At 39.2% G+C, this 25,600-nt stretch overlaps 2 protein-coding genes and 1 long non-coding RNA gene across 3 annotated transcripts; 2 read left to right on the top strand and 1 right to left on the bottom strand.

Annotated features, from left to right (window-relative positions):
• Positions 1-596: 596 nt before the first annotated feature.
• LOC141346980 (uncharacterized) lies at positions 597-1,884 on the bottom strand. Its single transcript, XR_012357281.1, has 3 exons — positions 1,458-1,884; positions 987-1,045; positions 597-871 (listed from the first exon to the last, which is right to left on the bottom strand). It is a non-coding gene; the product is annotated as an uncharacterized lncRNA (long non-coding RNA).
• An 85-nt stretch (positions 1,885-1,969) lies between these two features.
• Positions 1,970-9,129, top strand: aamp (angio-associated, migratory cell protein). The gene is made up of 11 exons (XM_073851949.1): positions 1,970-2,309; positions 2,543-2,665; positions 2,748-2,867; positions 2,980-3,119; positions 3,203-3,347; positions 3,428-3,511; positions 4,148-4,263; positions 5,400-5,494; positions 6,188-6,278; positions 6,421-6,575; positions 8,302-9,129. The coding sequence occupies exons 1-11, from the start codon at positions 2,219-2,221 to the stop codon at positions 8,375-8,377; spliced, it is 1,236 nt and encodes a 411-aa protein (XP_073708050.1). The 5' UTR covers positions 1,970-2,218; the 3' UTR covers positions 8,378-9,129.
• A 130-nt stretch (positions 9,130-9,259) lies between these two features.
• On the top strand, positions 9,260-14,073 carry LOC141346979 (G-protein coupled bile acid receptor 1). Its single transcript, XM_073851950.1, has 2 exons — positions 9,260-10,802; positions 12,101-14,073. The coding sequence occupies exon 2, from the start codon at positions 12,147-12,149 to the stop codon at positions 13,170-13,172; it is 1,026 nt and encodes a 341-aa protein (XP_073708051.1). The 5' UTR covers positions 9,260-10,802; positions 12,101-12,146; the 3' UTR covers positions 13,173-14,073.
• Positions 14,074-25,600: the final 11,527 nt, after the last annotated feature.

Genomic DNA, 25,600 nt, shown 5'->3' on the forward strand with positions numbered 1-25,600 from the left:
TTTTCCTTTTTCTTGCTGAATTTCTCTCGTTTCATCCCTGAAACTTAAAATAATAATAAATAAATAACAAAAATAAATGCAATTTTTAATTCATAGCAATTTTATGAATATTCAAAGATATTTAATCCATTTTTCTGCATATAATCTTGTACTATGTACGCAAACCCATTATAGTTATGTTTTCTGTCATGATTGTTCTTTGTTAAAGATACTGAAGTCTTTCCCTGAGTTTGTATGCAATTATAAATTCTGCAGTAATAATAATACACAAATTAGAGATACAGAGACACCTCATGGCATCAGTAACATGACAACCCTACCTAGTACGCTTTCCTCCATGTTTGCAATATCTGCATAAAGGAGACGTCGATCAGTTGCTCAAAGATCTTACCTTTGGAGAAGACTGTTGATTTTACACTCGGAAAATGTAAGTAGGCTATTACTACTTAGAAATTAAGATTACCTCAGAATGCATTGCTAGCCCACTCCAACACTTACCAACAATAATAATGATAAATGCTGACTAATAATTAATGATATTTTTAGTTAAACAAGCATGTTTTTTTTTCAATGAAGTAATGAATAAATGCATACGCTTATGAAACTGTTAGATTTTATTTACTGACAACAACAGGAAACATTAATAAATTAGTAAAATAATAAAAGTAACCATGAACATAAATAAATACAAATGGAACAAAGCTTTATTTAGACATATTGGTCTTTTAGTCTTTCTCTAAATGAAGAGACCACAGCAACATCTGGTCCAGATGAGACCAAGGGCAGGTGGAGTGATGGAGTCTCATCGATGGCACTCGACCATTTCCAGGATGCTGCTGTGGATTTCTCCTTTCTCACTGCTCACACCAGTCTGCAGACATTTCAGATCATACAAAGATGCACAAATATAATAAAAAAGCTGTCATTTGATCTCTGTATTGGAAGTAACAAAATGATCAATCTTTATATTAAGTTTCGGATTTTACTTTTCCAGAAAAATGTTGCTGTCACCTTTCCTTTCAGGTCCTGCTTCACCACAAATCATCTGCAACAAAGACACAGAAATCAAGAATCAGAAACGTTCTGTAATAGCTCTGTTTGAAATTAGTTTGAAGTTTAGTTACTATATGTACTATATGTATATGTTTATTTACATTACCTACATTAATGTAAAGCAGTGGCAGTGAATTCTACATAATAATCTAACGTCCATCACTCATTCAGATGTTTGGTGTTGTGATGTGCTCTAGAACATTTTCATGTCATTTGTTAAATAGACATTTATTAAACGTCTTTAAACGCTATACGTCATAAAACGCGTTTTAACAGTGAAATCACAAATATACTATAACGTTACTATCTAACATCTTGGCACCTTATACAAATCAACAGTTTACTATACAGTAGCGCAACAAATACGACTTTGATACAGTGAACCGTGTTTTGGTTTGTAATACATTTGTGAACAGCCTCGTCGGGGTTCTCAATCACGTTCGATGATGATGTATTGATCCTCCTGTGGCCTCCTGGGATTGAAAAGTATCCATCAGATGAACACTTCAGAATCTGGGCTGAAGCAGTAGGACATCCGGGGATTTCTCGCCTACTCTTTTATGAATACTGAGGTTTCGAACGTACTTCTTTCTTCACGTACTCTTTTTTTCCTACTATATAGTAGGCAAGTAGGCATATTCGGACGCACTTTAAGTAACGTTAGACGTACGCCCGAATCTCGCGAGAATTAGTGCACTCGCCTACTATTTCTCGCCTACTCTTTTATAAATACTAAGGATTCGGACATACTTATTCGCTCGCCTACTGCTTTCCCCTACTATATAGTAGAGAAGTAGGCGATTTCGGACGCAGCCACTGAGAGCTTGGAGCCGGAAGTCCCGCCTTTTAACAGTTTTCGGTTGAGGAAAAGCGATGGGCGCGATTGGCTGACGTGCAATCCGTCACCGTGTTTCCACGTCATACGTCAGCGTGAGGCGTCTGGGCGAGCACGTGAAATACAGGAGCATATTAAAACGCGCTACAGTAGCTCTATTATTCAGCAAACAGTGAATATTTGACGAAACGTCGTTATAGAACTGTGACTAAATCGCGAATAAGGGTCAGAACCTCGAGGCGCCGTTCAGCCGAGGTCAAGCGGAAAGAGTTCGTGAGAAAACTTTACCAGGACTGTAATGAACAAAGTCCGTGATTAAATAGATTGAAGATGGATAATCCGGAGGAAGAATCGCTGAACCTGCACGAAGATGAAGAAATCATCGAGGTTATTGATCTGAATGACACAGAACAGACCGCAGGTGTGTGTTTATCACTCAATGTTTACAAAGGTGTGTGTGTTTTAGGGTTCGCCTGCTCTGTGAGGAACAAATGTGTCCACGAGGAATACAAGTAGTAAACATAATACGTTTTTTTTCACGTGTAAATAAAAATAAAAACAACAACACGTTTTTGTGATGTTTTGGCTTGTGGATGGGGTGGACAATAAAAATAGAAAGTCCTCAAAAACATAACTAAACCTGTGTTTCTTCAGAGGATCTGGCGGAGGAGCTGGAAGATGTAGATTTTGCTGATGCGGATGATGAAGGATGGGAGACGGAGGACGAGATGGAGTCTGAGCAGGATGACAGTGACCTCACCTTCTCCAAACACACAGGTGACGCGTCAGACGCTTGGACATCTGTGTGAAAGGCTTCATCTTTCGTTAGCTCTGTCTGAATGTTGTTTTGGATTTGCAGGTTCCGTCTTTTGTGTTAGTTTGGACCCGGCGACCAATAGCCTCGCTGTTACCGGCGGACAGGACGACAGGGCGTACGTGTGGAGCGTCTCTGATGGAGATGTGCTGTTCGAATGCACCGGTTTGTAGAAAAGTCCTCGCCGCTTCTCCGTCTGTCGGCGTGAGCGCGTGCTTCGTGGTTCATACGGTCTGTGTCCGTCAACACAAACCCGGTTCTTTCTGATTCACTTCAGGTCACAAGGATTCTGTCACGTGTGCCGCGTTCAGCTGCGACTCAAAGCTGGTGGTGTCTGGTGATATGAGTGGTCTCATTAAGGTCTGGAAGGTGGAGAGCAAGGAGGAAATCTGGTCTTTTGAAGTCGGAGACCTGGAAGTAAGTTTGAAGCGCGTCGCCGGCGCTCTGCTTGGATCGCACGTGTTTTGGAGCGTATTTAAAGCATGCGTCTTGCACCGCAGTGGTTGGAGTGGCACCCCTGCGCCCCCGTACTGCTGGCCGGAACGGCTGATGGGAACGTCTGGATGTGGAAGATCCCGAGCGGAGAGTGCAAGACGTTTCAAGGGCCCAACTGCCAGGCAACCAGAGGGAAGATCCTTCCTGACGGTGAGAGCTGAGACTGATCTCAGTCTTTGAGTTCCTGACTGTCTGCTGTTCTGTGTTCTAAATGGCTGTCTGTTGTACAGGAAAGAGAGTGATTGTGGGCTATGAGGATGGAAGTTTACGTCTGTGGGACTTAAAACAAGGCAGTGCCATTTATGTCATCAAAGGTAATCACTCGCTCTCCTCTAAGGGTCACTGGTGCCGTTACAAGGCGTAGTTCACATAAACACAAAAGTTCTGCCATTATTTACTCACCCTCATGTTGTTTCAAGCCTGTGTAGCACAAACGGTTAGGGTTGTTTCTTTTTTTTTGTTTTTACTCCCCTACTGTTTGCTTCGTCAGGTCTAGGGCTGTCAAACGATTAATCGCATCCAAAATAAAAGTTTATGTTTACATACTAAATGTGTGTTTACTGTGTATATTTATTATGTATATATAAATACACACACATACATGTATAGACTTAAAAAAAATACTTATATGTATGGATAGTTATACTTGTATTTAATTTAGATTATATATAGAATTATAAATATTTTATATATAAAACTAAAACATTTTTTTTTATATACATGTTTGTGTGTGTATTTATACATACATTATATATACACACAGTACACACACATACAGTATGTAATCATAAACTTTTATTTTGGATGCGATTAATCGTTTGACAGCCCTAGTCAGGTCACTGGGGTCAAATGTAGTTTTCTATCCTGTGGACAATACCAGTCTTCAGAATAACATCTTTTGTGTCATACAGGTGATGTGATGTGAGCTATGTTGTTTGGTGTTTTGTCAGGTCATGATGGTCATCAGGGAGCACTGACCTCTATGGCGTGCAATAAAGAGGGAACGCTGGTTCTGACGGGGTCAGTGGATGGTCAGGCTAAACTCATCAACACAAGCACAGGAAAAGTGAGTACAGTTACAGCGCTGCTGACGTCACTGTTTTTACTCTTAATACTCTTCTGCTGTTTTTATGGGTTTATTGAACGGAGCAGGTAAGCCTGTGACTGGCGTATGTCAGTGCTGTCAGACACCGAAGTGTTTCAGCAGAGCGTTTCTCTGACAGCTGATGCTGTAGTAGCTTAATAAAAAAAGACTTGTGTGTTTTTAGTTTATGCCACACTTTAAATGCCTTTCCCCAACACATTAGCAGTTAATCAGAGGTTAAATGTTTACACACTGACGTGTTAGATATCTACTTATTGTATTACGAGTGGACCTGAAGCTGATCTGAATGTTTCCAGCAGCGCTGTGAGGAATGTCGGGTTACAGTTTAGTGCTAATTTCTATGCACGGGACATTAAAGGGATAGTTCACCCAAAAATGAAAATGTGATGTTTATCTGCTTACCCCCAGGGCATCCAAGATGTAGGTGACTTTGTTTCTTCAGTAGAACACAAACCAAGATTTTTAACTCAAACCGTTGCAGTCTGTTAGTGATTTAATGGAAGTGGATGGGCAACAAACCTTTGAAAGTAAAAAAAAAAAACAAGCACAGACAAATCCAAATTACACCCTGCGGCTCGTGACGATACATTGATGTCCTAAGACACGAAACCATCATTTTTTGCGAGAAACTGAACAGTATTTATATCATTTTTTACCTTTGATATACAGCAATGTCCAACTCAGCTCAGCATCCGGCGTGTTACGTGCTCTGGTGTAGTATACGCAAACGCCGTAAGGGGAAATCAGTGAAAAGTCAACAGTCCCGGATGAGTCTGCGCAAAGAAAATTTAATCTTTTAGCTTTAAAGCGGTTTGAACAATCAGGATAAGCACAAGTGATTACCATTTTGAATAGCCGCTATACCCACAATCTCTGTGCACTGTGTAAACAATGAGTGTCGAAGGTTTGGTGCCCATCCACTTCCATAAAATCACTAACAGACTGCAACAGTTTGAGTTAAAAATCTTGGTTTGTGTTCTGCTGAGGAAACAAAGTCACCTACGTCACCTTTAATGTGATCTGATGTATATCATCACTTGAACACTATCACAGTACTTCATGTGTGATGCTTGAAATATGATTGTTTTTTTCTTTAGGTGTTATGCTCTTTTTCCAGTGAAAGCAGTGAACCAAAAGACTCTATGCAGGAGCAGGATTCCAACTCTGTAGAATCTGTGGGATTTTGTAATGTGTAAGTAAATCAAATAGTTTATTAATATAATATATATATAAATGAGAGGTGTAATGGTTCAGTTCAGTTCCGTACAACTGTCGAGCACAGTGGCACATTACATTATATTATTTTTCACACTATAAGCGCTTTCATTTTCCACATCTAATAGGATTAGTCCAACGAATCATTCTGTTTGTAATGCGTACCGAACCGAAAGCCTCGTACGATTCAGTACGAATACGTGTATCGTTACACCCCTAATGTAAGTATTAGGTTAATACAAATGTTTTCATCAAGGCATTAGCATTTAGTAGCGTTTCGATGCGCTCTAATGTTGTCCGAACACTCATCGTAAGCCAGTCGTCTGCTGGTGGATCCGCTGCAACTCTACCTCCATGTTTTCAGTCTGCTAGTCAGATTTTATTCACTAACCACAATGATCACTAACCCCAGTACGGTCACAGACAATTTCGGTCTCAGAGCAGAAGGGGCTGTTTTTCAACTTTAGAGTAACATCAGCCCACAGACTCTGGCCTGTACTGCAGCCTGGAATCATCAGTTACTGTGTGTTTGTTCCATGAGGCCAGAGGAGAACATTCTCCCGAATGAGCCTCTAACGTCAACGCTGTTTCTCCTGTTAGTTACCGTAAAGCTCTGTTTTTGTTTGTATCGTATTGAGCACAATATAAATAAAGGTGACTTGACTTGCAGGTTGCCCCTAGTTGGTGTTGCATATCTGGACGGCACCCTGGCCATTTATGATATGAATTCACAGAGCCTCAGACATCGGTGTAAACATGAGGTAAAAAGTGAGAATGCATTTAAATTCGGCACATAAATGTCTTTCCTCATATCATCTGTGTGTTGTTGAAGAGCTTGATGTGTGTGTGTGTGTGTGTGTGTGTGTGTGTGTGTGTGTGTGTGTGTGTGTGTGTGTGTGTCAGGTGGGTATAGTGCATCTGCAGTGGGAGGAGGCGTCTGCGGTGGTCTCCACCTGTAATCTGGCTGGTGTGGTCAGTCTGTGGGATGCCAGATCAGGCGTCATGATGTCAGAGTACCGCGGCCACTCGGCTGAGATCCTCGACTTTGCTCTTAACAGGTCAGTCTGTTAAACCGGGTGGTGGTTCAGCTCTGTAGGATAGCTGTCAGTGTTAGCAGTGTCTGTAGGATGAAGTACGAAGAATAGCTGAACAGAGTGAACTTGCACGTTTACATGTTTACCTGTACGGTTGCAATCGAAATTATACAACCCCTTGACCTGCAAGACATTTTGCTGCAGAGAACAACATTTTGTGAAAACAATTCCAACAAAGGCATCAGTCCACTTTTACACAGTACACTAAGTTAATTAATACACAGTAATTCTGAGAACGCAAGTAGATGAATAATGGAAAAAAAATTTAATTGGCTCTAAACGTTTGTTCAAAATGATTCAACCCCCAAAAGTAAAATTAGATTAGAAGCTTCTGTCACCTCTCTACTGTAATCTTGACCCATTCCTTGTCTGTAAAAACTTTCAGATCACTGATAATCTTTGGTTTTCACAATGCCACTGCTTTCTTCAAATTCCACCCAATATGTCAATGAGAATTAAATCTGGAGACTGAACAGGCCACTCAAGAACACTCTGATCCATACTGCTGATCCATGGGTTCAAAAAGTTCCAGTTTGGTCACATCACTCCATAAAACATTTTTCCAGGGCTCCACAGGTCTATCCAAATGAATTTTTTGCATTTTCAATTGTGCCTTTTTGTTCTTCTTGGTCAAGAGTGTTATTCAGCAAGATGCCCCAACATGAAAGCCATGCTTGTCTTGTGTTCATCTTATACTCTGCATAGAAATGTTTTTCCTTCTTTCGTCGGGTCATCTTGCAAGTCGTTGGCTGTACATTGCCGGCTTTTCTTAGCCTTTTTTTGGTTCAACACCCTCAAAGGTTTTCTGGTACAACACACTTAATTACTTGAATAGGGGTTGAATAATTAAGACATTCCTATAACTCAAAAACATTACATACTTTATTTACATTTCAGTTTTAATATGCCAGTAAACTGCTTTTTTTTTTAATCAAGTCCTGGATCTTCAGAAAAGCTTGTATTTGTACCCTGGTGGTTGAATAATTTTGGTTGCAACTGTCTATATAAATATTTAGAAAAGTAATCCTACTATTCCAGTAGCCAAATCTGCCTTTTTTTAAATGTAAATTAAACCCCAAATTGTTTTTGTTGTTTTTTTAACAAAAAGCACACTTTTTAGAGTACAACTCAATAATCATCGGTACTCGACATCAGTTACAAGAAAGAAACACTGTCATTTGTACAAACATTAAAAGCGTAGGAGGACAGTGGCAAAACATCTTTGTTGCATGTGTGTTGTTCCATAAAGTCAGAATTTGATAGCTGAATTCAGATTTTCTGTGCTGTTTTGCGCATGCACTCGTTTGTCTATGCTTGCTCCTACTATAAAGCTTTTGGATTGCCTGAAACCTGTAACAAGTGGAGAATCGAACAGAGCTTTGAAATCTTCCTCAGTTAGTGTCTTGTACACCAGATCACCTAAATGTGCTTTGCTTTGCTTTTAACAATTGTTTGTGGTAAAGGGAAAGTTCGCCCAAACATGTCAGTTGTCATCATTTGCTCAACCTCATGTCATTTCAGACTTTCAATCATCATAAGAATGCAAAAGTTTGTGTGGTCTTTGCCCATAAAGTTCAAATCAAAGGTTAAATCTGCTTTGTTGTCCTGATATGTTCTCTTTCTATCGTGGGTAAATATTAATTTGGGAAGTATCTTTTTCATACGTTGGCGTGTTGGTCCGTGTTCACAGAGACGCGTCGGTCGCCGTCACCGCCGGAGGAGACCATAAAGCCAAAGTGTTCTGCCTGCAGAGACCCGACCGGTAGAGCGACGTCTTTATCTGGACCCTTCATACTTCAGCAACTGTAATACCTCCTCACTGACACACAGTCAGCTTTTTACAGTTTTAACAGAGCTGTGCTATTCTGTCATTCTTGTCATGACTGTGTAAGTCTGATTGTTCTTGTGTTTAGCTTAAGCTACATACAGCTGTAATTGAGACGTGTCTCATACGTTGTATGGCCAAAAGAATGTGGCTTTTATCTGTTCAAGTAATTTTAATGAAGACAAACCTCAGTGCTTCACAAGCATTGCTTCTGTAGAATGTCACTGTGTAGAGAAGCATTCAGATTTGTCCTCACAAAAATTACTGAAATAATACACCTATAATAATATACATAATCAGAAAGGGACGTCCGCACTTGTTTGGCCATGTGGAATATATAAAAGAGTTTCAAAAAGATTTTGGTGAAAATGCACATTCACCCTTCTAGACCCTTGAGTTGGATGGTCAGATTAAAGATCTTCCCTGTTGCTGTTGTTATGTGTCTGTTTGCTGGTTAAGGAACAGCTTTTGTCATTCATCTCCCACCACTAGCTGTAAATCATCAGCAGTGACACAAATTCGCAACTGTCTGTGGACTGTCTTGGCAAAAGTTCAGTGCTGAACGGATGGCCATATATTCTCGTGTGTTTAATCAATGTCAACGTGAGTGCTGTCAACCTTAATTTCCTTCCTTTGTAACAAGTTACAAGAATGTTAGAAATGTGATGTGAATAAACACACCAGTGATGTCGATGACCAGTGAGGTTGAATATTTGCCAGTGAACCCACTCCAGGGGCTCGTCCCAATCCTGGACTACCTGTCGGTTTAGGTGGCGTATATTTGTCAAAGTCCAGGTCTGAAATGAATAGGGGCTTGGGGCAAAAATGCCACCAAGATAAGATATTTAAGATCAAGGTGCGAAAAATGCCACCAAGATAACACATTTGCCCCTGCACAAATAAACTACATCTATTACGGCAGTCGTGATTAAAGTGAAATGTAAAAAAAAATTAGGTGAAAAGTGTTGCTTGCAGCATTGAATTTAGATATGCTCAGGCTGCATCAGATTTCTTTAAAAAAAAAAATTCTGAGCTTATAAATGCAGTATTAAATTAGAGGCATTTAGTCACCACAAAAGTTTGGTGGTGCGTTGTTTAGTGCACTACTGCAAGAAAAAAAAAGTCTAGACAGTTTTTGAGAGTGAGTTTTCGAGAGTGCTTGCTTCCGTCCCACCACTGACTCTGACCCTGGTGAAAGTGTGCATGAAGAACACAAGAGTATGTAGAAACTTTGATTACCTTATGGGACACAAATATAGTTCTGTAAAAATACGGTAATGAAGTTTGAACACAGCTTTGTAAGTTTTGATTTTCAATTCATATAAACTTCTAAATGTCTGTAACAGATGACCATTTAATTGTGGTGCTTTTAATTAATTGGTTAGAAAGCAGTAGCAAGCATTTTATAAAATGCACATACCTCTGCACCAATAAAATTTGTTGCACTTTTTACCACCAAATTTGATGCAATATCTAAATGTTCTTTGCTATTCTTGACATCACACGGTTGCATGTGTGGATTTAGCACACATTATTCCCAGTCTTACATACTTCCTGTCATGTGCTCACATTCTCAAAAGAATAATAATTATTGTAATATTGTAATTATTATTGTGACACACGCCTCACCAAACCCAACCTGAACACAATGATGACCCCATCTTATGTTTTTCGTTAAGTCAGTGTCAGTGATGTGCAAGTGGGGAGCAGAAGTGATCCTAAACAGGAAATGTCTGTCTCTTCAATGCACTCATTTGTTGCTTCAGACCAAATTTCAATATGTGTTTGGCTTGGTTAACCTGTTTCTCTGGTAAAGAATACAAAGATAATAAGTATCGTTACACAATGTACGCTATCGAATCTCTGTATTTTAGTATAAATGTCCCTTATTTCCATTAGCTCAGTTTAAGAAAGCAGTAATGTCTCCATTTCAGGCATTTATGTAGTTGTGTGATCTGTTAGTAGTTACGCACATCTCTGACATCCCTCATGACATGGTCAAAGGTCTTAAATGGTCTGTATTGTCGTCCTACTTTATCTGTCATGCGTACACGCATTAGCAGCGCACGTCTTCGGTTTGTAGGTTTGCAAGGGTGTTGCTCAGAGTTTTACGAGCGACGTTCACCCTGGACTCGCCCCTGTTCACTTTCTCTGCTTGACAAGCGACTTTGTCTCTTTCCAGCTGTTGAGGATCTTACTGTGTAGAGCTCTGATGAAGAATCAGGATTATAATGGGCTGTGCTATTGCCTTCGGTGGTTGGCTAACCTGCAAACTGTTCTTATGTTGTGCTGAACAACGTGACATGACCCTATAGTGATGAAGATCTCACAAGTTTAATCTTCACTTCAAGCCAAGCTGACAAAAGGTGGGTTTTCTTGGTCACTTTTCACTTGCTATTTGAATAACTTTTTAGAAAACCCAGCATTCATAAAGAAAGTGCTGAATTTATAGGTCAGGATTTCCTCATTCGTGACTGTTATAAACCTGGAAAATGGACCATTTACGAGCAAAAAGTATTTTAGCAATGGCTTTTATTTCTTATAGGTTGATGTTGGCATTAAACATTTGTAATGGACATTTTATAGACTGAAAGTTTTGTTATTTATCAGAGCTGAATGTGTATTTGAAACATCAAATCTAGTCTGGTAGCTATTGCCAAGATGCTGAAAATTTCAAATAATTGCATTGGAAGTTCTAAATCGAAGTCTGAATAAACTGCTTATCTTAAGGATATGATAACATCAGTGAAGAACTATTAGCTAGAATTGAATAGATAAACCCTATTAGCAGCATTTGCCTTATAACGCAGGTTTAATATACCTTAGGCCTGATTCACACTGAACGCAGTGTTTTGTGTGTGTTCTGTGCTCTAACCTGTTTCCTAATCTATCTTTTCTGATTTCTGGCATTGGATATCATGACAATTGTTGATTCAGTAATGAATGATGACTTAAGGTCCTCATTTGGAAAGGTTTATGACTTTAAGAAATAATGTGAACAATGACATGCAGCAGAAGAAATTAAAGCGTTTATCTGTCCTGCTATAAAATGAGATAAGAATAGAAAATAATGACTCCTAATTTTCCTCCTGAAATCATCCTAGGTTGGAGTCCTTCACTAAATCTAATTCAGACTACATGATAAACCAATTAATAGTAGTTTCTAAGCAGTGATATTTCTCTGATGTTGTTGACATTGCATATTTCTGAGAACAGATGAATGTGCCATTTCCAGTAGATGCAGGGACGCACAATCATCTCCGGCAACAAAATCCAGATACATGAATCAAATCTACACATACAATGAACCAAATTATCCAGAAAGGAAATATCCTGATCAGAAGATCTGCTGTACTGCTAATTATCTTTTTTATTACGCAGCATATAAAGAACGGGCCCAGCTGTGTTAGTATCCTGTGACATGAATGAAGTGTATTTGAGGTCCAGTGTGGCAATAACACCAGCTGTCCTGTAGTGTCTTAGGGAGGAAAAACTTGTAAAATCAGCACTAAAACCTTTCAGAGGAAGAGGAAAAAACCTAATGTATTTTATATGTTTACAGAATGTAACTAGTAATATAGATTGTTGTGTCATTGTTCAACAAAATGTGTTGATTTATTAATCAATGGTTTATTGGTGATTTAGCATTTTCTTCTTCACGCAGGATTAAGTTGTTTTAGAATGGATGCTAGGTGTGGAAGTTTGCAGTAATGGCTGCGGTGGTGCGAAACAACTCTGGGAGCAATGTGGAGGCCCAGCTAATCTACGCGATCACGCTTCCCGTCTCCTGTGCCATAATCCTGATCAACCTTCTCATAATCCTGGGCATCACCTGCAACCGTCAGCTTCACAACTCACAGAACTACTTCTTCCTGAGCCTGCTGGTGGCCGACTTGTGCACCGGCGTGGCGCTTCCCTTCATCCCCTGGATGGGCCTAAACCGCCCTCTCAGCTTCTCGTCGTGCCTGCTGGTGCACATCTTTCCCAACTTTCTGTTCCTGGCCTTTCTCTTTAACCTGGTCCTGGTGCACTACGAACGTTACCGGAGTATCGTGAGTCCCCTTCAGCGAGGACAGCTCTGGCTGCATCGGCGTTTCGCGCTGCCGCTGCTGGCTGTCTGGATACTGCCGCTGCTGTTTGCCCTGTTACCTGCTTTTGGCTGGAACAACAAGGCTATTCACGACCGGAACGATTGCTGTCCGATAACCAATAGCACGGCGCATTCTAACTGTGTGGCGCTTTCAGGAGAGCGCTGCTGTACGTACCGTAGCGTCTTCCCGAACGCTTTCATCTATTTGGAAGTATACGGCCTGCTGGCACCCGCCATCCTCTCCATCGCTGCCATGACGTGCCGGGTGCTGTGGATCACGCGAGAACAGCTGAGGGACATCCAGCGTCTGCAGCGTGCCGTCGCAAATAGGGAATGCAGGCGGAGAATGGAAATGCGTTACGCTTGCTGCGTGGCGGCGGTTTCCCTCGCCTTCCTGGCCTGCTGGGTGCCCTACATCATTTACACCCATGTAGGCATGGAGTTCTTGCTCAGACGGGGAGGAAAGAGTAATCGCACTGGCCACATTGTGCTGTCCTGCGTTGGCATCGGGGGCATTGCGGTCGTGCCCCTGCTTTTGGGACTCGCCAACAGAGAGTACACGGATCCGGTCAAGAAACTGTTCCGCAAACTGCGGCACCGCTGCAGAAATAGTGTGCAAATGGACGCTAGCCTTCGATTCAGTTGATGTCACTGACATTCGATTACAGTTTGTATTTATAGTATTCAGCTGAAGATAACCTGAGCTGGATTTTATTTTCATCTTTTCAAGTGAATACTGGTACTGAATGTCAAGAAATGCTTGAAAAAAATTCTTTGTTCATTGAGAGTGTTTGTGTAGACTCATGAAGCAACATCACTCTCCAATGGACAAGGAGACTTTATGTACACCACCGCATTTGAGTCTGTCTGAAGATAGAGAACCTGGAAGTTTCCAAAAAATGTTTTGGACATAATGTACAAGCCAAAATCAGCATATGTTTTGAAACAAATCATTAAAAACAAACAAAATCAAGTCATGGTTGAACTAGATTTACCGAGACTCTCTTTAGCTGCTCATCAGACCTTTGCATTGGTTAGGAGGCAATAAAAGCTGCATTTATTTTTGGTTTAGGCATTATTGTTTATTTGCCCAAAGCGTCTGGTCATAGACAGATGTCCCTTAATTCTATGGCATATTTGTCTGTAATTTCACAGTTTTCCTGGTTTAAGGCAGCAGAATAGCCACCTCCTTACGTTTTGTTTTCTCCCAAAACATTTACCAACATTAAGAGTTTCATTTTAGACCAATTCCATTTTCCCAATTAGGTCAAGGTGGTCTTGAAGCAACATTGATCTTCTTTAGAGGTTAGTTGTTTTCTGTTATCTTCTCATGATTTCTTGTTGTGGTTCTCCTAAATAGCATTGTTTTTTTCGTAAATACTGTATGTTGAATGGATTTTATGTTACAAATAGCAAATGTTAAAAAGGGTTATACAAATACTGATGTAAATTTGTTCAAAATAGATATTTGTGATTACATCAGTTTTACATCTTACTTGTCCATTTTAAAACAAAGGTTTAGGAGTATTATGAATAAGTGCAGCGTAAGCCAGCCATGAAACATTTTGTTTTTGCAGTCAACTTTGTAAATTAATTTCTAACTGTTCAAAAATTTCTCGCTTGAGAAACATGAGCGGATCTCTGTATTTTTCTGATATATTATGCTAATGTAATATAACACTCTAATGTGGAGTATTATGCTAAATCTAAACACATACCTTCATTCCATGCTGATATTCTTCCTAGTTTCAGAATGTGATCACACTTTCAAATAAGGAAGTATTTTTGTTTGCTACAAGATAGAGGATTCTTTGACCTGTGTTGTGGCCTTTATCTAAAAGGATGAGGAATTGTTTTGTTAGATTTTAGATATCGGAGCAAAAGATAATAAATTTACATTACAATGACAGTGATGAAAAACAGCAGTGTACTAAAGCAAGATAAACTGTGGAAGAAACATTTTCGGAGGTTAATACTTTGATTCAGTTTTGTGCAAAAGAAGAATGGATTCTTTGCCTGTGGTAAAATGAACAGTATCTTACCATACTTAAAGAGATAACCCTAACTTGTACACCATATGTATTATGGTTAGGCTAAAGTCTCCGGTTGTTTGGATGCATTGTTTCTAACAGCAGGAGCTGAAAGTGGTGGCTATTATAAATAGACTTTATTATTCTTGTTATTGAATATTTTAGTATTATCTCAGTTATTTTGCATTTTTTTTATTTGACATCTTTCGGGAGGCACAGTAATGCAGTTTGTTTTAACCCTCAAGCCTTCATTTTTGCAGAAAACTAAGAATTGACCTTCCATTTTCTGTGAGTAAATATAATCTTAGTTTAGAATCTGAAGGACATCTATTAATTACGTGTGTTGTTTTGTGTAGTAACCAGTAACTGCCAAAAACTGCAGTTACACAAATGTTGAAACCTGAAACATGTTTAGACATGTAAACCACACTCGAAGCACTTTTGGGCCACTTTTAAGGGGTCTGAACCAGACTTTTATTAAACAACATTCATTGTGCACATTTATTTTCGTACCTGTTGATAGTTAAGAAAAAGATTGCAGTGACTTCCAAAAAGCTACTTTTTACATCTCACACACGGTCACACACGTACAGGGGCCTCATTTATAAAGACTTGCGTAGAAACCATCCTTGATTTTATCTAAGAACTTTTCTGATTTGATCGTAAGAGCGATTCAGAGAAAACGAACGTACCACGAAATCCATGCGTACGCCAGTCATTCGGTTATAAATCACAAATGATCGTGGAATTGTGTGCAGCTGAATGTTCCGCCGTCGAAACGCCCCTGCTTAATTAATTAACATATAAAATGAGCTCATTCTTAAAGCAAAAACTCTGTGACAATGGCAAGTAAAAAGGAGCGCAAGAAATCAAATTATAGTGAGGCTGAACTATCTGCAATACCAGGCATTACCACAAGGAAACGGTCGTACGCCAAGCTGGAATCTGACGTGGAGATAAGTACTTTTCCACGTCAAAGACGGTTTTTATAAATCTGTACTTTGACGTGGATTTGATCGTACGAACACTCTAAGATCAAATCAGTGCGTAAGAAAGTTTTATAAATGAGGCCCCTGGTCTTTCTGAACACACTCAGCTGACCATGAAGTTGTATGGGTTCATTTGACACATATGCACTAAGACCTTTTTATGATTCCATTAGAGTAGTTCTTAAAATCAACAATCCAGCTAAAGATTGGGCTGGACCAGTTAATACAGTAAATAGCAGGCAGATGACGCGCATTGATGATTCATGTGCGAAAGGCAAAAAAATTGCCTTTATACACACAATCTACACAGACCCTGCTGATGATGAAATGTTGTGTACTGCGCACAAGACGTTATGGCAAAGGGACAGATGAGGCATACTTTTGACTTAATGCTAAGCCTATAATTGAGTAACCTGTATTGTTGCCACCTAAAAGCTGCTTTGATTAAGTGGACAAAAGGAGAAAACTAATCTTGGTTTGAGGAGAAACAGGCCAGGCCACAGTAGACAGCTCTGGATGGATGTGAGGAGGATCTGTTTTGGCTGCAGCTCTGCTGTGGATGGAGAGAGAGAGACACGCTGTTCTCTGTGTATCGCTGTCATTGTGCGGAGCATTCCAGCGCGTTCTTGCTGTTTTTTGCTCTTACTGCTTTTCATGTAGTTCTTACCTATAATGGCTCAGAGTCTAGAGAATTTAACAAAGACAATTCACTCATAATTCAACTATGCCTCTCTTTTCCCCAAATAAAACAACAACATTTCTTTAGTGCAAAGATCTTTGATCGAAACGTTGCTGTCTTATTTTGAAAATAAAGGGAATTGGTTGGATAGTGTGTAGATTGTTCTTGTTCAGTTTCATGTTTTCTGTTTTGTATTTCCCCCCTTTTTAGACTCGATGAAAATCAAACTCTTGCATTCAGTTTCTACTATGGAAAAATTTTTTTAATCAATAATTCATAATTCGATTTTGCTTTATTGTCCATTGTCCGTTCTCATTAACGTCATGATCAGGAATGTCATAATTGTGTAATGTTGTCATGTAATTGTCAATAACAATTTAGTTGTGTCCCAGTTTCCGTACTTATGCACTATTCCAGGGGTGGGAAGAACCGCAGCCCTGCAGAGTTTTGCTGTAACCCTAATCAAGCACACCTGAACCAGCTGATCAAGGTGTTCAGGGCTACTTGTCAATTACTTGCAAGGTTGGAACTGAAGTCTGCAGGAAGGTAGCTCTCCAGCACCAGGGTTGGAGATCCCAGCACTAGATGGTTGAGTACACAGTGCATAGTATTTCATATGAGACCGTCTTTTTTGGTTTATGTCAGCCATATTTATCTTACTTTTTAAGGAACCTTTAAAGGGCATGAACATGAAAGTGCATCAACCCAGACAATATAATAACAAAAACAATGTGTGAAACAAACAGCAGTGACCTGCAGCTCTAGTGTACAGAAGGAAACACTTCCATGCCAAACGCATCCATGCCAATAGCTGTCCAAGAGCAATGACACTATTGAGATGAATAAGAGCCAGCTAGATGTAAGCAAAGTCTTTCAGAGTTCACTTTTAAAATATCTCAAATAGAATTTTAAGTATTACAATAATTACAAGTGTTTTACTTTAGTTGTGATTATGTCTGACATGCTGTTGGTTTTGGAACCCAGTGATTTGTATTATCAGTACTCAAAAGCTGCCTTGATCATGTGGACAAAAAGAGAAAACAAATCTTGGTTTGAAGAGAGCCAGGCCAAGCCACAGTAGACAGCTCTGGATGGATGTGAGGAGGATGTGTTTTGGCTGCAGCTCTGCTGTGGATGAAGGGAGAGACATGCTGTGTATCTGTGTATCGCTGTCAATGTGTGGCGCATTCCTGCTGTGAGATCGGCCTTACATGGAACGCTGGACTGTGCTTCATGTAGTTCTTTCCTATAATAGCTCAGAGTCTACGGAAACAAACTTGTGCATTCAAATTCTACGAGTAATCACAAAATCTTCACTCTAGTTCAGAGCATTGTTATTGTAATGATGTAATGTTGAAATTAAGAATATTGTATCGATTTTTAATGTATTTTTTCCTTGACTTTCTTGAATTGACTTATTGAATTTCAATTATTGACTGAGAGTCTGCACATCTCTCTCTACAAACTGTTAAAAACTTCAAATACAGCGATTTGACCACCTCGTTGCTAATGATTATAATGTAGCGAATTAGTACCTAGGCTGTTTTATAAATAAAAACCTTCCTCTGTGTGTGTTGAATAATGTGCATCAATTAAAGCAGTGCATTAATATAGAACAGTGATTAAACTGACTTGAAACTACCTTTATCTACCATTAATCGGTGTTACTGCGTAGCTGCCAGCCAATCAGAATCCAGTATTCAGACAGACTATGGAATAATCACAATTACATTACACAAGTTGAACATATATTAAACGTTTCTCAAAATTCTAAATACAAATTCATTGTTTTACTCCTCCACCACATCCACCACAGTCACCCAGCGATCACAGTCACCTGATTATTGATCACACTAGAGGATGGATACCCGAGCCGAGCCCGACGGTACCCGACGGAACCCGACGGGCCGGGCCGGGTTCGGACAGATATTTAGAAAGGATGCTCGGGTTCGGGTCGGGCTCGGTTACATCAGCGCGATAGTGCGCCTGTGTTATAACAGCGCTTTTTGCCCCGTGTGCACTGATGCGCTCATCTGTTGACATTTCCGAACGCCTTCCTACAGTTGCTTAATAAAAGCGGGCTTTCCACACAAAAAACTGCACGTGTCATTAGTATGAGAAAAAAAAAAGATTTTAACTGTGTCGGGCTGGGATCGGGCTCGGACATAAATATCTTAATGCCTGTCGGGTTCGGGTCGGGCTCGGTTACTGCTCTGTCGGACGCGGGCCGGGCTCGGACAGAAAAATGCGGCCCGATCCGCACTCTAGATCACACACACCTGCACCTAATCAGCCACACCTCTATAAGAGCACAGACCACGCACCTCTCATTGTATGAAGCGGACTCATTGTGCTGCTCTCCTCGAGTTCACAACTATAACCTACCTGTTGCTACTTACCTGTTCTTGTCCAATTCCAGTCTGTGCAGATCCATCCGGCTATATCCATGGGGTGTGTGTGTCGTAAGTCTGTCATCGATCCTGGATCCGTTCAGCGGTGTGTGTGCCGTAAGTTTTCAGAAGACTCACTCAGCGAATCCACCTTCTCCTCCCGTCGTTCCCCCCGTAAAGAAACCAGATCTTCATCAAACCACTGAATACATCAACAAACTATCCAAGATTGAGATACTTACCCATTTGTGCATGTCATTCTCCTTCAGCTGCTCATCTGTTGAAATAAAACTGTTCTACATTCACTTACCTTCTTGTCCGTCTGCTTCCGTAACAACACCGTGTTTAGCACTCAAGCAACACATTTTCTAATTCAGAGCTCCATTACAGTACTTCTCACCATCTTAGCACTAGTAAGCAAAATTGTTCATACATGAGGCAGAACCTGATATGTAAAAAAACAAAAAACAGAAGAAATCTTTGCTTTAGATCAGTCAATCCGTGGAGTCTTAAAGGAAGAGTACATGTAAAAAGAGGTTAATAAGGAAGAGGAGGAATAAGGACAAAGTGGACATTTTATTTCTGTTCTTTTCTAATGTAGGAAACCTTTTTTTTACCTAGAGATGTCTTGTGAGAAGTACATAAGGCACATTTGGGTTTACGCTCCTCTCCTGCCTCACGTTGGCTGTGGTTAGGGTTAGGATCAGTGAATTGTCACTTTGTAAGAACTATAAATTGCTTTCTGTTTCAATGTTCTTGTTGTGAAAAGGTATTTCCAGATTTACTGATTCAGATTTTTGGGTAAAAAGCGGTACTTTCTTCGTTCTTCGTACCTCGCTTACTACATCCAAGATCAAATCATCGCGCTAACTATGAGCTCGCTATTCCGGTTCTCCGAACGCATCTGTTGTTGATGATTAGTTTAGCTGGATGAAGTCATTTGAGATCACTGGGTGGCTTAAAAGGGCCTACGTATCGATAGTAGAAACATTGATCGGCAACTCTTTGATTGGTCGGCGAACATGACGAAGGAGCGCACACAGTATTTTTCTGCAGCAGAGCAAGAACTCTTGTTTGAGGGATTTCAGGAGTTTCAGAGTTTAATTAGAACGCAAGGGAACACTGCAAAGGCTGCAAAAGCATGGAGAGAGGGCTGGCAAAATGTAGTGAACAAATTAAATGCGTTAATGCTGCCCATGTTACATGTTTTTTCCTTGATATGTAATTTTATTTATATTTTTATTTTTATATACACTACCGTTCAAAAGTTTGGGGTCAGTAAGACTTGTAATAGTCTTTAAAGAAGTCTCTTATACTCATCAAGGCTGCATTTATTTGATTAAAAATACAGAAAAAAACAGTAATATTGCTAAATGTTTTTACAATATAATTTTTTTTAACATACTTTAAAATAGAATTTATTCCTGTGAAGAAAAGCTGAATTTTTATCAGCTGTCACTCCAGTCTTAAGTGTCACATGATCCTTCAGAAATCATTCTAATATGCTGGTTTATTATTAGAATGATCAATGTTGGATAATATCAACAGTTGTGCTGCCAAATATTTTTTGGAACCTGTTATTTTTTTTCTTTCATGAATAACAAGTTTAAAATATATATTTTTTATAACAATGTAAATTATTTATTATTAACGTTTAATAATTTTTTAATTATTAACTTAATACATCCTTGGTTAATAAAAGTATTAATTTATAAAAAAAAAAAAATTTTTTTTTTTTTAAATGTACTGACCCCAAACTTTTGAACGGTAGTGTATAGATAGATAGATAGATGTGTGTGTGTGTGTGTGTGTGTGTGTGTGTGTGTGTGTGTAGCTGTGGTCATCATTCGTGTGTGAAGCGTCGTAATTATTTTCTACACTTTCTTGCAAGATACTTTTCTTTTCCCACGTGAGTCAGTCCGCGTCAGTCGTGCTCTTTAACCAATCAGATGTGACCTCGCTATTTCAACCAATCATAACCCGCCAGGAGCGCAGCCTAAATCCTGTTTACATGAAATAAACCTGCTCCCGATCAGGTTTAAGCTTACGGACCTGTTACTATGACACCAAGTCCGAGATGCGCATCGAAGAACGAAACAATCCAAGATCAGGACAAATCCACAACAATCAAATCCAGCTAACTGAGTTAGCGACGTACGAAGAACGGACCCCTGGTTTAAGACTTTTTAATGTTAGTACTGTTAACCAGGTTAGTGAGTCTCAGAACCAGCTGAGAAACTTAATTTTGTGTTGTCCACAGGCTCCACTGAAGTGAAGGTATCTGTAGACATTATGTACATACAGAAGAACAGCATTACTATCTCTTCAAAGATCAAACATACACAAGTTTTGGTATCACTGATACCAATAAAACTGGTTAAATATTGGAGAAAAAAATAAAAATATTTCTTAGGGACATCATTGACTATAACCATTTAACATTACAGTATGATTAAGAGCTATCAAATGTAACATTTATTAGACTTTAAACTTAAAACAATCTTCACATAAACCCATTATTTACCTGTGTCCTTCAGCAAAGTTGTCAAAGTTATCAAACACTAAATACTAAACTAAATATAGAAGAATGCTTCAAGTTACAAAAGGTATTGATTTCTGCTTTTTTCTTTTGTTCTTTGTTTAAGAGACATAACAGGGTTATTAGGTTATTTGGCTGCTATTACTTTAAGACCTGTGGCTGTTGAACGTGATGTGGATCTGACGTGCATGCTGGTAGTTTCATTCCCTCTTGCTACGAGCATAGTATAAAGGCTGACAACACAGGTAAATTAGTTTTTACTGACATATGGCCTGACAACATCTAATCTGACCGCAATTCACTGTTATTCTACTGAAGCTCCCCTCCTTATTTTTAACTGTGTTAAACTGGGGGAAAAATATGTTGTTCCTGTAATCATGAGGAATGTTAGTTTAATTCATTCTTCAGTATAAAATAATTGTATATTTGAATGATTCGCTTTTGAATGATTACTGTTGCTGTTAAACATTTCATTGAATTGAAATCTTTTTTCTCTCTCCTTAGGCAGAGGTTGACCCAATTTTAAGGGTATGGCGAGCCTAAGTAAACTAAAATTAGTGTAATCTGTTAACAATGCACAAAAAACGCACATCAAAAATGTAAATACACAGAAGCACAAAAATAAAATAAAAAGCAATGCAAGATTGTAGGATTTCGTTATGTGAACGTTGCAAAAGTCTTATCTGTAGTTCATCAATGTCCAAACATTGTCTATAGCTAAAGTTGGCTGATAGCAAGTGAATAACCCAACATCTTGTAATGAAAACACACCACAGCTCTCAAAAACCAGACTCTTCCTAACTAGTAACAATCAAAAATAGTCCAGATTATGGTCCCATGTCAAAAAGTAGAGTCCTTCTAAATGCACACAAATACACTGTCTTAAACTCTTAGCACCAGTCCAAACATAGTCCATACATACATACATACATACATACATACATACATGTACCATATTTGCAAAAAAAAAAAAAAAAAAAAAAATCTTTTAAATGTGCTTGAAATGACATATTTTCCAACCAGGACACAGCACCATGTGTTCAGCAGGTGAGCCATGCTGGCTACTGTTGCTTGCTATTGCTAACTCTCTTCTTCTTCACAAGGCATCATCTGTAGTTAAGAGAAAACAGCACAATATAATCAAAATATGCCAATTCACAGCAATGCATGTGAAAAACCAGAGGTGCTGCTGGAATGAACTTTTATATCTGTGCTGTGGTGCATTATGGGAAGTGGGAGAAACCAAGTGTAGAGGATGAAGGGGATGTTTGTTTGTTTTTTAAATTGGAATGCTTTACCAATGATGTAATATGTGTAAATGACTGATAAATAATAATTTGTTGATTAGCATATGTAGTTTATAAACTGAGGTTTGGCTGTTTGATAGATTTAATTTCCGATTTAATTTCTGTTAGCTTGTGTGGCTGTCAATGGTTTTGCCCATTGCTATAAATGCTCACTAGCTGGGCTGGGCCTGATTTATCAGTGTGAGATGGCAGTCGCAGTGGATGGATGCTAAAAGAGATCGTCGTGCTGGAAGGTATGTGGTTATTTACTTTGTTTTTGATATAAAAAAAAAATTAGAACCTAATGTAAAAATACATTAAAGTAACCTAGAAATACATGTTATGAGCTAATCAGGAGGTGTTTTTTGGTTTGTTAACAGTCATGTTGATGGTAGATGAAAACGTGTGCAACTGATGTGACTACACAATGATTGGTAAGTCTTTTAAAGCTCAAATAAGTTTATTGCTTGACTGTGTCTGAGTTTTGGTTTTCATGTAATTTGCTCTGGTTTTTGTTCATTCAGATCCTTTTATTCACCGTAGCACTGGTAGGTTGTTGTTAAATTGAAGTGTTTTTTTATTACAATTTTGTGGCTTACACAAGTTGTACATCAATGACCCTCTGAGTTCACGTGTCTTACGGAGCCTTTATCAAGTGCCCTTTTCTCTTCCAGTGAGTATCAGCATTTCTCTTACATCTTCTTACTGATGTGACCAATATTTTATGCTGATTATACACTGGGCAACTTTTTGAGCAATTTTATTGGGCAACTTTTTTTGAACAATGTTGCTTGGGCACTTTCCCATTGAGAATGGGTAATACATTTCTATCTGGATAATTTAGATCAGTTGTGGGCCCTGTATCACACCTGGCTGCTTGTTGATGGCAACATTGCTCAAAAAGTTGCCCAGTGTATCATTAGCATAAGACCATATCAGGGATCCTGAAATCTGGCTCGCAAGATCCAAACTCCTGCAGAGTTTAGCTGTAACCCTACTCAAACACACCAGAGCATTACTTTTTAAGCTGAAAGAACAGTGGCATTGATGGTTAGTGTCACCTTCTGTTCCCTTTGGTTTAATACACTTGTAAAATTGAAGTGTCTCTTTAATGCTTTTTTTTAACCCCACTTTTTGTCTTTAACTTCCAGTTTATTAAAGACCACATGCCTCCGTAGACAAATGCTCTCTCTGATGTCTGTCATCTTGGTACTTGAACACAGTGTGATGATGGGGCTAAGATGACAGTAGTGGGAGTGAAAGTTTGTAAAAAATGTATATTCCTGTTTCTATAATTGTTGGCATTTATGGTTTTGTTGACTATGGTGCAGTTTATTAGATTTGCGTTTCTATTTGTTTAGTGTATTGTGTTGTTCTTTTACAATACAGACAGTTTAAGACTGGGGTGCCCAACCCTGTTCCTGGAGATCTACTTACCTGCAGACTTTAGTTCCAGCCCTGCCTGTCTGTAACTATCTGGTGCTACCTAAGACTAATTAGCTGGTTCAGGTGTGTTTGATCAGGGTTGGAGCTGAACTTTGTAGGATGGTAGACCTCCAGGAACAGGGTTGGGCACCCCTGGTTGAACACATTTGTTTGTGTTGATTGCTGATAGGTGCACATATCAGAGGTCATCACAACACCTAATGTTTACTAAAATTTTCAAAAGATGTTTTGTTCCTCATTAACCACACAGAAATGTGTGTGTGTGTGTGTGTGTGTGTGTGTTTTTTTTTAATTCATTTATTTTTTACTTCCCCTTTCAAATTTGTGTTTGTGTGAACATTCTGAATGGATAACTTACATGCTGATCTATTTTGAACCTTAGGGAAGGAAATGGGGGGGCATACTTTTTTTTCTAACCCTGCCATGACAATGTACCTAACCCTAACCACCCACAGACACTTTTCCATTGCCATTTGGTAAACTACTTACCTTGATCTCTATGGGACAGAGCCAGTCTGGGGAAACGCAACTGTTTTTGGAAAACACTGCAACTCCATTAGCTCTCTACTGATCTTTCTCCTGTACTCCTCACCCAACTGGGCAGGTTAAGTATCATGCTATGTTGTCCTTATGCCAAAATGCTGTCAGTTCTTTTGACTTTGTGGCGGTTGGTAAGTTTTGTGGATTTTTAACCACCTACTGAGACGATGCTGTAAGTACTGGTAGCTTATCTGTATTAATTTCCTGCTTGGCGATATCTTTTCCCCATACCAACAGGTTGACTCGTGCAACACACTCCAGCCTCTTGCTCCCAAAAGGTATCCTTATATCTTGGGCCAAGCCTTTTAGACTTTATTTGTGTTTTTGACTGTAACTTCAAAATGCATCAACTGAGATGTGCGTTTATCCTGTCTTCATGACAGCCTATTGGTGACTTCAGTAAGACCGATGGATTTCATTCTCTCAAATTCAAAGTCCTTCTAGCCTCGTTTAACCTTAGGTTGGTTCTGTACTACAGCAATTCCAGCCAGACAACCAGCTGGACCTCAATGCATGTAACAATTGTTCGTTATGTTGCATGCAAGTAAAAACCAATATGCCCTTTAGGTTTAATCCATTGAGTTTATGAGTTAAATTTGTGCAGATTTCTCTAACCATGCCTGAAGAGCCTCCAGGAGAGACCACAGACTCCCAAATAAGTAATCTTAGGGTTTGACAAAGCTGCAATGATAACCCTAACTTTTAAAGGGCTTGCACATGTAAAGTTGCAAATGGCATTGAAATATCAGTGAAACTGCAGTGTTCATTTAATAAAGTTTACTGTCTGTTGGTGTGGCTGCTATAATTATATTTAATCTAACTGGGTCTTTTTAAGACTTTGCTTTCTGTAAAGCATGGTCTTTAAAGTTTTCATAATGGAGCATGTGTGTGTAATTTTTCTTATTTATTTTCCCCTTGCTTATGACAAAGTATGTTTTTGTGGAGAACTTTTGTCTTTACGGAACTCCTGATTGAAATTAAAATTTGACTCCTGGTTTTCAGTGTGCATATTGGTTCAAAGCCAATTCAGTATTGGGAGTACTACTTTGTAAAGAGGCAAATAGATGATGGTTAGTTGTCGGTTTGTGTAATTTATTGGCCCTTAAGTGCAGTTATTAGAGGTTAAGGTCGGCCCAAACTTGTTAGGTCTATTTAGCAATGTGCTCACAGAGGTA

This window comes from Garra rufa, chromosome 12 (assembly GCF_049309525.1).
Source record: "Garra rufa chromosome 12, GarRuf1.0, whole genome shotgun sequence".
NCBI classification, from domain to species: domain Eukaryota; kingdom Metazoa; phylum Chordata; class Actinopteri; order Cypriniformes; family Cyprinidae; genus Garra; species Garra rufa.